This window comes from Macaca mulatta, chromosome 17 (genome assembly GCF_049350105.2).
Source record: "Macaca mulatta isolate MMU2019108-1 chromosome 17, T2T-MMU8v2.0, whole genome shotgun sequence".
Taxonomy (NCBI): Eukaryota; Metazoa; Chordata; class Mammalia; order Primates; family Cercopithecidae; genus Macaca; species Macaca mulatta.
This window is the reverse complement of record NC_133422.1, coordinates 22,704,633-22,717,586: the sequence shown is the minus strand read 5'-3', so window position 1 is coordinate 22,717,586 and position 12,954 is coordinate 22,704,633. Positions and strand designations below refer to the sequence as shown.

Sequence of the window (12,954 nt, the reverse complement as noted above, 5' to 3'; positions counted from 1 at the left end):
GACTGAGGGAAGAGGGTGCTGAGGCTGAATGACAGAAGAGTCAGGTATTGTTGCGAGCTTTCTTTATGGGTTTGACCAGGAATGGTGGGAAAGAGAATCAGACTTGTTACAGGAACCCAGGAATACTGAATAAGGACAATGGATTTAACTACAGGTTATCAAGTCCGAAGTCAACATATTAGGAATAAATTTCTTACTGTGAAAACTGTTAAAAAATGGAATGGGCCATGTCAGGAGTTCATGAGTGCAGTGTCACTAGAGGCATCCAAAGGAAGGCAGGCTGGATCGAGACAGAGAGCTCAGGTGCAGTGAAGAAGCGGCAGGACTCTTGATTCTAATTCCAGCTCTCCTCTTAACTAGCCGTGTAACTTTGGGCAAATCACTTCACTTCTCTGGGCATCCATTTTCTCATCTCTAAATCAAGACGATAGGACTAGGTAATGCCCAGGTTGCTTTCAGCTTTGAAATTTCCTAGTCTTTGGTTAGGGCCAGTGTCCGTTGCCTGCTTGTCAAAATGAACCCCTCCACACCTGGTTGTCCTATGCCAGCATGGTTTTCATGGCTCAGCTGTGAGGCCCACTGTGTCTTAAGACTGTGTTTCAGCAGATCCAGGAAACATGGAGCAGTTTGCTCTGAGTGTGTTAGCCCAGGCCTCTGCACAGAAACCGCTCTGCCCTTGAATTCCTGGCCCGCAGTGTGAGTGAATTTTACAGAAACTTTGATGAGCTCTTACCTCCTGCTCACTCAAAACACGCTTGCTTTTCAAGTGCATGCTCCATGCACAGATTGCTGGAAAGAGCTGATGGAGTTCTTTGAGCAGTCAGTTTTTCTCCGTGCCAGCTTTGGTCAGGAGTTTTGAAATTCTCTTTGCTTCATGTCATGTCATATTTGCAAACATGAACACAAATCTCCTCACCCAAGTCAACAATACTTAGAATAGCTGTTGACGGCTGCATTCCTCAGTTCTGCCAGCATTGCATCCTGGTCAAAGGAGACAGAGGGTTTTACTGATGGAATGAGGTCTTTGTTTATAAAGCGTGCACAGCAGGGCACCAGGAACTCACTCTGGATATACGTCTTGAGTTCAAATGGAAAACATACCTCACTGCCTTTGAAACTCTTTGGAAAGATTATAAAAGCATTTTCAATTTCACTTTCTTAAAGATCCAGCTTGTAGACATTCACTCATCTTATAAAGTATTCTGTTACATTAACATAATCTGTGTGGTTAATTTGTTCTTAACAAATATATAGCCATCTTCAGAGTTTGTTTATTTCACAAAGGGAAAACCTAAGAGCTATTCTGCTTCCAGGGCACTGGGTTTGAACATTTCTCCTAAGAGAACATTTAGAAATATCTTTGTATTTATGATCCCAGTAAGTGTATTTTGGGGATACCTTTTTACATGTCCATTGCATATATAGATGTCATCCCTTTCAAGAACCTGGTCAGCTGTCACCCCCTCTAGTATTCCTTCCCTGACACTTCCCCGGCACCCACCCGACCCTCGACCCTCAACCCTCAACCCCATTTGTTTTCTAGGTAGGGCTGCTGTATCAAAGTACCACAAACTGGGTGGCTTAAAATAACAGAAACGTATTGTCTTGCAGTTCTGGGGGCCAAAAGTCTAAAATTAAGCTGTTGACAGGGCCTCGTTCTCACTGAAGGATCCAGGGAAGAATCTGTTTCATGTCTTTCTCTTAGCTTCTGGTGTTTGCCAGCTGTCCTGGGGGATCCTTGACTTGCAAGTGCATCTCTCCAGTCATCACATTGCATTCGCCCTGTGTGTCTGTGTCTTTTCTCCTCGTCTTATAAGGACAGCAGTCATATTAGATCATGCCTACCCTAATCCAGTATGACCTCATCTTATCTTGATTGCATCTGCAAACACAGTATTTCTAAATGAAGTCACACTCATAGGTACGGGGCATTAGGACTTTAACATATCTTTTGGGGGGACATAAGTCAACCCTTACAAACCCTATCCCAGACTGGTTTAGATGTCCCCTTTTCAGTGTTTTCATAGCACCCTTTATTTAAATGTCTCAAAATAGGTGTCATTACTGTATTGGTATTTTCTGCTAAGTTGTTTCAGTCACTAGATTTCCACATCTTTGAAGGAAGGACATTGCACTGTCTTTGAATACAGAGTACCTAGCAAAACACGCAACACCTAGTAGGCACTCATATGTTTGTCAAATGAAAGACTTTTTAATCATCATTATGATTGTGTGTCTTCTATGTTAATAACATATTTCTATAAGGTTATGTAAATATTCTATATATTAATACTCATGTTTGTCAAGTGAAAGACTTTTTAATCATTATGATTGTGTGTCTTCTATGTTAACAACATATTTCTCTAAGGTTATGTAAATATTCTATATATTAATATTAATATATTAATGCTGTATGTAATTGCTACCATTTATTGAGTATTTACCATGTGCTGGACATTATGCTAAACACTTTGGTTTTGTTTTTTTTAAACCTCACAAGAACATTAAAAAGTAAATATTATTCTATTTTATAGATATTATAAATGAGGCTTAGAAAGATTAGTTAAATTTCCCAAAGTCATACAGCCAGTGCAGACTTGGAGTCTCCACACTTTGATATACTGCCTTCACCCAGATGTTCTTCTTGGATAAGCATGAAGACCAGTATGTCTATCTAGTATTCATGTTCTCCTTCCCCTGGTGAAGACACTGAAGCCCAGAGAGGTTAAAAAGCCAGTCAGCCGGCCAGGCGCAGTGGCTCACGCCTGTAATCCCAGCACTTTGGGAGGCCAAGGCGCGTGGATCACGAGGTCAGGAGATCGAGACCATCCTGGCTAACATGGTGAAACCCCGTCTGTACTAAAAATACAAAAAAAATTAGCCGGGCGTTGTGGCGGGCGCCTGTAGTCCCAGCTACTCAGGAGGCTGAGGCCACTGCACTCCAGCCTGGGTGACAGTGTGAGACTCGTCTCAAAAAAAAAAAAAAAAAAAAAAAGCTGGTCAGCCTTAGGTCATTCAGATGTGCCCGATCCCTTGACTTTAAGATCACCTTTTATAAAATGTTCACTTTTCCTCTGCTGTTCACAAAGCAGTTTTTTTAAGAATGCTTGAAAAAAGGAAAACATGGAATGAAAAAGAGCATTACTTTAATAGTTCACAAATTTAACGATATTATAGAACAACAAGACTTGCCAATTGCAATAGGAGACTACTCTGAAAAAGTTTCTCCATTGGAAACTGGTAAACAGAATGTCCTCATGTATCACGTGGCTTCTCTGCAGAGTGATGATAGGTCGGTAATTTTAACCCAGTAATTCTGAAAAAAGCAGCAGCACAATTGCATGTTTGTTAGAGCCCTTCCAGCCTGTCTCTGTGCTCTGCACAAGTCCTGGGATCTGGCCCCACACACTCACCCTGTCCCTGGACTTGAGGGTCCATCTGGTGTCAGGCAGGAGGAAGAGGGCTCTGGAGCCCTGCATTCTAAGACTCAGCCTCCAATCAGGCTTTATGCTGGTCAGGCTGTGACCTGTGCTGCGTGTCTGATAACTGAGGGGTCTATGTCCTTCCGCCAAACCCCAGGCTTCTATTCTGGTGTCTGGATCCTGTCTTGCTTCTCCTGCCTGAATCCTGGCTTAGGTAACCCGCCAGTTGGCCTAGTATTTCTCAACTTGTGACCCCATGATGTTGTTGCAAACTTTATTTCCCCTGGGCTGGGTCTGAACCCTGGACCGGGGGTACAGGCCCTGTGACCTGTAGACAGAGTCCTCTGGGCAGCTGCCCTGCCTGGACCTGTGTTTTATCTGCTGCTAATAATCTCTGTGTTCAGCCACTTTGTCAGGACACCCTCAGCCCAGGACTACACCTGTAATGCAACCATTTAGGCTGATTACCGCCTCTTTCTCATTATTTTCTTAAAACACGATGTTCTTCCTTCCAGGCCAGACTTGTTCCTGGTACTGACAACTTATCTGTGTCCCTTCTCCCTGCCCACACCTAACCTAGTTAGTATGCCCAGCCTTGCCTGGCAAGAGGCCTCAGCTGCCTTTCTTTCAAATGAAATCTAGTTCTTGTCTCAAATATGAGACTCTTAACTGAGGCATTGACTAGAAAGGGCAGAAAAAGGAACAAGCCATGGCTAGCGGGCAGCAGACAAAGAGAGAAGGAGTGAGGAAGGGCAGCCCAGGCACCGGGGCCCTGGCCTGGCAGGGTGCATTTCTGACTCTGAGTTCCAGGGACAGCAAAGTGGAAACTCACTAGCTTCCACAGCAGGGTCCCTCTGATCTGATCTAAATCCTGCAGTCTCTCCAGACATTGTGGCCACACTGCCAGATGCACACCATGAAAGAGCCATGAAAAATTGTTTGGAATTCCCCAGGCCTACCAGGCTCTCTCCCAGCAATTCCCTTCCTGGACTCTCTCTGTGTCCTCCAAGCCTCAGCTCCTGTGTCCCGACTCTTGCTGAGTTTGGTTCCCATCCTTTATCCTCTCCTCAGACTCAAGTGGGGAACTTACTACTGTTACCTCTGTAACTCCAGATCCTGGCAGTCGTATGTGCCCAGGAAATGCTGAATGAATGCTTTAATTCAAATGAATGAGTGCTTTAATTAATTCAACTGCCATGCCTCTAAAATCCTAAACACAAAGCCCCAACCTGCCTTCTGAAAAATGCTCATCCAATTGATAAAACACTGGCCTGTGAATCAGTAAACAGGATTTTTTTGTTTTGTTTTCATCTCGTCCAGTTGGGAACAGACAACCAAAAAGAAACCTTTGCCGAGCCTTGGCTGTGGCCACTCTCTGCTTGGAGCCAGCAACACAGAGAGGAGCCAGACAGGGCCACGGTCGGCGATGAGTAACCCTTCCTTCCTCTCGTTTCAGTACAGTTTTGATAATAAAGTTCTACTGTATATGTAATTGGATTCTTTCTTGCTGTGATTTAAGCAGTCCTCCTCTCTGCGCTGAGTAGAATTACAACTCATTATCTCTGAAGCTCACAGGGGCAGCTTTTCCTACTAGGGCATGGAACTGACTCTCGGGGTTGCGCCACCTTCTCACCTTTGTCTTCCTGTGTTTATGTCTTCCTCGATTTTCAGTTTGTGCGTTTGCTTTAATGAGCGAGTACATCATATGCTCCTGTGCTGTTTGAGAAAACAATTTCCATCTGTATATATATTGTTAAAAAGTAATGGGTTCTTTTTTTTTTCCCTTAAAGTCTAATCCTTCCTTACTTTCTCTTCTAAAATACTGAATCTCCAATCCTTTGAGGTCCAACATAATTTACGTGTTAATTCCTTTCTAAGCTCTTTTGAAGCTACTGCACTTGCCATGCAGATTTCATTAAACCTCATAGTCTCCTCATACTGATGTCTCAGAAAAAGCAAAGTAACTCTTGCTGTATATTAAAATATTTTGTACAAGAGTGGTATCATCTGTCCCCATTTCTGGACATATACTTATTTACTTAGCCTTCAGAAAGAAAACAGAAGTCTGTTAACAACTAAAGAGAATGCAAGCACTGGGCTTCTCTCCTCATTTGCGGGAAACATCTGCCGATTATAATTCACAGGGCTCTCATTTCAGGGTTTGCAGTCCTGAGTGGTTTCAGCCTTAAATCATCCTGTGTTGGCAAATAATAGCGAGGGCCAGGCCAGGAAAGAAACAGATGAAGCCTATGTACGGAATGAGATTAAATAAAAGCACAAGCATGCCAACATTCCCATTGCCAATATTTCTTTTTCTAATATATTCACCTTGGAGGCCAATATGTTATTTTAATGATGATGATGTTGAAAACCATTCTGTTCTGGAACTTCTTTGGAATTGATCAGCAGGACCCATCTTGATTTTTTTACGAGTAAGGTACATTTTAAGAAGTAGTGGCATGTATTAGATGAATAATCAGGTTGGGTCGTTCTAGATGGAAACTTTGAAATCGTCACACTTAATACGTGTTTAAATACTGAGACAAAGACCTGGGCCCTCATTCTGACTCTGCCGTCTGTTTGATTTGGAATGTTAGAAGTTTTACTTAAGCACTTTAGGCCTTACTTTCTCTTCTGTAAAATGGAAATCATACTTGTGAAACTTTCTGATGATTGGCAGAATAAACAGAGGCATCTCTGTCACTTACAAAACTTGATGTCTTTTGTGTGTCAGTTTGTTCTGCGCAACATCAGCATGGAATCCTGGAGTCTTGGAATTCTAGCACTCCGAGAGAGAATCCAGTCAAACAGTCCCATATTGCAGATGAAGAAACTGAGAGCCATAATTGTAGAGGAAGTACCTAGAACATCAGGGTGACTACTTTGAAAGAAAATGCTTGTTTGTCATTTATATTTAGGGTTCTTTTTTTAAAAAACAAAACAAAACAAAAAAAAAAAAACCTTTTATTGAAGTCACACTGGTACACTATGAAATTAAATGGAGTTTTAAATAAATGGGACAGCAGTCCTCTTGGGGTTATAGATCAGAATCACACTGTTTATTCTGTTCAGCCCAGAGGAGGAGTGGAAATGTCCAAAGTAGCTGGTGGAATCTGTAAACCTTTTCCCAGAAAGGAAACGCTTTTGCTAGACCTTCTGTATCCTCTGGAGCTTCTTAGTAAACAAAGGGTGTGGTTATCCTTACATCTGCTTCTGGGCTCCTCCAGCCTTTCAGCACAGGTAAGCAAAGAGTGAGAGCATGTAGAGGCCTAAGGCACAGGCTGTACAGGAGAACTGTACAAGGGGGCTGTAGGGGGCAGCAGGGGGATGGGCAGGAAGGAAGAATGGAAATGATGTAAGATGAGGAGGGAGAAGATAGGAGAGTATAAGACAAGAAGGAAGTTTCATCCTTGCAGAGTAAAGGAGGGCACCATGATCTATCCTGGCCTGTCTACCTGGGAACATTTTCACGCCACCCGTGAGACTGTTTTCTGCCAACAGGGAAACCCTCCTGAACGGGATCCCCTTGTGGCTACTCAGTACGGTGTTTTCATAGTCCCTGCTGTTAGAAAGGTCTTACTTATTAGTGTCTGTATGTCACCTTTGAAATCACTTGCTTCATTATCACACTAAAAAAAAAAAAAAAAAAAAAAAAACCGGGTTTATGCTGGAAAACCCATTTGTTTTGCACACTTTCTATTTCTATTTTCAAGTTTGTGTGTGTGCGTTTTAATACAGGGCATAAAGATTTCAAAAGGGTGGGTCAATTATTTGTTGACTAAATTATAGGAAGAAAGTGCAATTATCCAATAGAATCCAGAAATGTATATAGCTAATTTTATGCCTGCATGTATCTAACCCAGCCATAGGAATTGTAATCACTCTTTGTTTTGCTTTTTTTTTTTTTTTTTTTTTTTTAAATTTCGGGGGAAATAGGTTAGGTGGAACCTGAATACATCATTATAAAGTATGCACATATAAATTGAACTTTCCTAAATCTAGGTCACTTGGGTAAGAAGGCTCTTTTGATGAAACCACGTTGACAATTAGATTCACAGGGCACTTCAATGTTAAATGATATTCTCCCCATATTCTGGGTCATAAGGTGGTATAAACAATACACCAATGTTAAGAAATAGAAAATTGTATTCACAGTAATAGTGAAGCTTAATGGTGCATGCTTTTACACTTTAATATGCTGTGTTCTTTCTGTTGTATTAATATTTTAAGTAATATAATTTCCTTTGTGTATTTCTATGTTCATCTTTTCCTTTTTTTCTCTTTACCCTTCTGGCATAGCTTTCTATAATATTACATCTTATGCCAGGAGAAATTCCCGAAACATAGAAAGTATAAAGTCAAAACATCTTTGCAGGAAAATGGCAAAAACAACAACAAAAATGGATTTAATCTCCAGTCAAAATGTTATCTTGTATACTTTACAGACTCAATCTGTGTCCCAGGCTTTGATCCAAGCCTCAACATGATGACTGGAATCACCCCCATTAACCCAATGATCCCAGGCCTTGGACTGGTACCTCCCCCACCACCAACAGAAGTGGCTGTTGTCAAAGAAATAATCCACTGCAAAAGCTGTACTCTTTTTCCTCAAAATCCAAGTGAGTAACGCCTATGGGAACTATTTGCGCATTTTAAATTGTTTTCTTTTTAAATTTTAAAATGGCATTGCAGTCATTTTCAGATGTGACTCACACGTAAATGCGCAGAGTGGGGATCCGTTCTACAGGAGGCCTTTTGTCTCTCGATTAGAATAAATACACAGGGATGTGGCCACGTGTCTGTCCAGAAGCTGAGTCCCCACTATCAAGCCAGTACATGGGATTTGGGGATGTGTATCTGGCGGTAAGACTTTGCATGCAGTGAAGCCTAGTGTTTGCTGGAGAACACAGTGTGAAATATGTGAGCACTTCCATCCATCTTCACAAATGTGGGAGAAAAACTCCGAAATGTGTTTTGCTAGATGGAAAGTTGAATTAATTTGACAGTTAGCAATTTGGGGACCGAGGAGAGGGGAGCCTGCATCTCAGAGCTTCTGGACCAAATTGCATTTGCTTGAAGGAAACATACATTTGATGAAGTAAATGGGCCAGAATTTTATTTTTTAATTTTGCCTCAGATACTAAGTGTATGGGCTAAAAAAGCTAGGACTTTTTTTTTTCTGGTCGTTCATATTAATCAGGGTTGCCTTTTTTAAGTGGACTTTTCAGGAGATTGCTTTAGTAATCTACATATAAACTAGGTAAAATGTTGTGAGAGTGTACATTTTATCTTTTTATACAGCCTCCCCAAAATGTAATAGTTTGCTCATTTAAATGTGAATAATAACAAAGTGGTTTTTTCAGGCCCGGTGTTGCACAGCCAAGTAAGTATTGTGCGCGCTTTTGTGGGTGATGCTTCCTGTATTCCACTTTGCTGCTCCTTTATCTGGAAACAAGACAAAGCAGATAACACGCTGAGGTTCTTCATCATGTTGTCATTTCATCATGTTTTGTACTTTGGGAAGTTTTTTCCCTCCCTTTTCTGGGCTTCTGTAGTATAAAGGAGAAATGAAATTATGCAAACATTTGCTTTACGTTTGTTCATGGACAAGCGTATAGCCACTCTGCGTAGCAATAAACACAGAAGGTAGAGGTTGGGAGTGGGAGGGGAGAGGAACTTAGAAACAAGACAGCCTGGGATAAGTGTAAGTTGGCACAGAAATGTATCGTCACTCCGTCTGGAGAAAGTTACTCTGCAAGCTTTAGTTTTGCCGGGAGAACCAGAGAGAGCAAATAAATGAAAGACAAAACTTTCTGTTTTGTTGTGATTATTAGATCTTCCACCTCCTTCCACAAGAGAACGACCTCCTGGGTGTAAGACTGTGTTTGTCGGAGGATTACCAGAAAATGCTACCGAGGAAATTATTCAAGAAGTCTTTGAGCAGTGCGGTGATATTACAGCAATTCGGAAAAGCAAGAAGAATTTTTGTCACATTCGCTTTGCAGAGGAATTCATGGTTGATAAAGCCATTTACCTTTCTGGTACTTTGCATTACATAAGGAGTTTTCTAGGCATTTTGTTATGTTTTGTGATGTTAATATGAGCTTATTCCCTTTGGCCTTAATGCAAAATAAAGTCTTCACAGTTCGGGGCTGGAAAGGGAGGAATTCTGCCTTCTTCCTTGGCTGCCGGAAGCTCTGTGCTAAGTCTGTGAAGGTGCCTCACTGCAGGAGCAATTTCCCACCATCCAGTCTTTAGGAATTCCATCGAGTTTCTAATTAATGTTCTCAAGTGCTTATTAGATGAGAAGCAATATTATGAGTACTAAGGACCATTATTCTTACTGGATGTAATCCTCTGGGAGAGTAAAGTACTCTCTCAGAATAATTTCAGGTTTTTGGAAGTGGATTCACTTTCTGGACACCAGGGTACCAAAGCAAGGTCAGTTCCCTGCAGGAAAGTGGCTTAGGGGCCCTAGGAGAAAGGCACAGGATCATTGCCTCGTTGGTGGTTCATTAAGCCTTGTCCTTTGGTGCCAATGTTTATAGGCGATTTTTACAGATACTGAGATTAGACCCAGTGCTGCCTTCCCATCTGTGGGTGTTGGGCCAAGTGGATGGAGTCTGTCCACAAGGCCTTGCCAAATCGAAGAATTAGGGGCTGGTTTTGGAAGGACACGTTCTTAGATTGAACTCACTGCCCTTCCCTCACACTCCCCACCTCCATTTTTCAGTCGTCCCTCTGCATTTCACCTCCCTATTCCTGAGGCAAAGCTGATAAGGGAAGGTGGGAAAACAGTAGGGGTGGGGGGTGGTGTTGGGGGTACCTATCTGAACATTCCCGCCAGGTTTTACTTAATTTCTGCAGTCTGCCTCTATTGCCACGAAATTCTGTGCAAACCTCAGAAGCCTTGAGGTTATCAGCAATGCAGAGACTCTCCTGAGGTAGATAGTGATATGGAGAACTTTAAAACCCCTTATTTCAGTAAAACCTTACAAAATAGAAAATAAAAACTAAAAGCAATTGAAAATGGATAAGGAAGACAAAGCGTAGAATGAAGACATTTCATAACACACAATCCACTGTTAGACAATGGGGTTTCTGGTGAGTTCGTGGCACTGGGTTTCATGGCCTAGAGCCTGCCTCCGTTTTCTCATCTGCAAAATAAAGATAGTAACAGTATGACCTCGTAGGACTGTGAGGAGGAATAAATCAAATAATGGATATTAAGTGCTTAGCAGGGCACCTGCAACATAGAAACCATTCAGGAAATGGTTGTTTTTAACATAAATATCCTGATCATGATAAAGGACTGATTTTTCTATCTCAAGAACCCTGTCCTGGGGACCTGGGTTCTAATCACAGCTGTACCAATAAAACTGCAATCATCCCTCAGTACACTCGGAGGATTGGTTCCAGGAACCCCCGCCCCTGCCCCATGTATATCCTGCGGAACCCTCATGTATATGAAAAGTCAGCCCTCCATATATGTGGGTTTCACATCCCTCAAATACTATATTTTGGATACACATTTGGTTGGAAAAAATCCACCTATAAGAGGACCTGCACAGATTAAACCCATGTTCACAGGTCGACTGTATTCTTTACCCTACTTGATTAAATGAGAAGGTTAGAGTAAATCAAAGGCCCATTTCAACTCTAATACAACACAATGTTCACACCCAATCAGAAGCCTCGTAAGACACTGACAAAGATGAACAGTCCCAAATTTAGGCATATGAAAGGTGCTCCTTGATTGATTATACCTTGATCCTATGATTTTCCAGCCTGGGGGCTGGTCCTGCTTCCCTCAGCAAGCCCCTGATTGCTCCTTGGTCTGCCCCATTACTGTAAGAGGAGAACACAGCTAAGCCTCACCTCCAGCCTCCCTACCTGGGTGCAGAAGAGCCTCCTAACTCTGCCTCCCTGCCCTTGAGAGGCTGCAGCATCAGTCCCAGGAAGATCTGCAAGGCCAATTAACTGGAAAGGCAGGAAGGAAGTCAGGCGGCCCCTCCTGTGTGTGGGCTCCAGCAAGCCCAAGCCCAGCTGGAAGGCCTGTCTAATTTTAGGACCACATTCACATTTGAAGGCCTAGCTAATTTTAGACTCGGCCTCATCAGGGTCTCTTTTAAGTCCTTAGTGATGATGTTTCTGTGAAAGTGAGGGTGTTTCTGGAGCCAGAAATGTTTGAAAACGGATTCTCTGGACAATGAGCAGGGGAAAGGTGCTTGGCCAGTTGGGATAGCTGGCCAGTTGAAACAGTCCTGCCTGCTCAGCTGTTATGCCTGTATCACTGTGGCCTGCTGACTTGTTAAGTTCCCATGACCCACAACCAAGATACATTTTGCTTTTGCATTAATTCTGCACATCTGTGATCGGATGTTTTTGGTTTTGATTGGTATTGGTATGTCTTCCCATTTTTAGATAACACTTGAAAATCTAGCAGTGAGAAGGGTTCCGTGGCATCACAGAAACCAGATGTGAGGTCAATATCTTACTTGTAACTTTCAAAGGTGTAAAGTGGCCTCCTGGGAGGAGCCAGCCTCTACAGAGATTTTCAGCTGAGTTTTATCCCCAAATGCTAAAATAATCCATTGAAATCTACCATGAGATCGTGAACATCAGCACAGTGCAGCCTAGCATTTTACAGCTGTATCTCATTTGCAAAGCCCCCACACTGGAAAAGTGCTTATGTTGCTCTCTCCTCTGGCAGCCCCCAGCAGCTGTGGTCCTGCTGGGACCTGGATTTATGTTCTGAAAATCTGAGTACCCCAAACTGAAGAGCAACCTCAAAGTCAATTCTTCTTCATTTGAAGTTAGGCCGGCTGACTGGTTTCAGTTCTGTTAGTGTTGATTTCTCAGATCAAGTTTCTGCTCATAATCTTTATATAAGTTGGGTAGCTCACAGTGAATCCCCTAAAGATTTCCAGGCCCATTTTTCTCTTTGTCTAGCTCTGGGCTCTTGCACCGGGCTCCTGTGGCCTTAAAATATTAAATGAACAATTTGTGTGGTGATGCATACCAGATGAGGTGCTGCAGGGCTGTGAGGAAGGCAGCGGTGAGGCCTCTTGATTGCAGGTAAAATATTCTCCCGCGTGCCCCAGAGGATAAGTGGAAATAAAACAGCGTTGCAAAATTGCCTTGGTAATTGTGCCTGTTGCAGCTGCTGAGAGAGAACTGAGCAGCGGCGTTTTCTGGGGGAATGTAGCAATAGCCTGTGAGTGAGATGTTCTGGAATTCACTTTGTAGATCTTTTTAAATATCATAGATGCTCTTTAGTTACTCATATTTCACCTATACAATAGAATTATAGTAAACTGAAAATATAATAAAACCAAGAACATAAAAAAGAAAAAAAAAATGCTTCATGCCAAATTTGTTTCTGAGCTTCCTAGAAGCCAGGGGGAAGAAGGAATGATCATGATAAGACCCTAGTTCTTGAGATCATCTTCTCTTGGGGATACCGGTTTGGAAGATGGGTAAGCAGCCCTCGGAGACAACTCTCCAAGGTGTGTTTATCCCCAAACCTGTA

General features: G+C 42.3%; 1 protein-coding gene across 10 annotated transcripts in view; it reads left to right on the top strand.

Annotated features, from left to right (window-relative positions):
- The window catches only part of ENOX1 (ecto-NOX disulfide-thiol exchanger 1), a 324,009-nt gene that overhangs the window by 158,455 nt on the left and 152,600 nt on the right, over window positions 1-12,954 (top strand). For all 10 annotated transcript variants that reach the window (XM_077974448.1, XM_077974449.1, XM_077974446.1 and 7 more), the window contains 2 exons: window positions 7,868-8,041; window positions 9,257-9,463. In XM_077974448.1, the coding sequence (XP_077830574.1) occupies window positions 7,868-8,041; window positions 9,257-9,463 (381 nt within the window). The remainder of the gene's footprint in view (window positions 1-7,867; window positions 8,042-9,256; window positions 9,464-12,954) is intronic.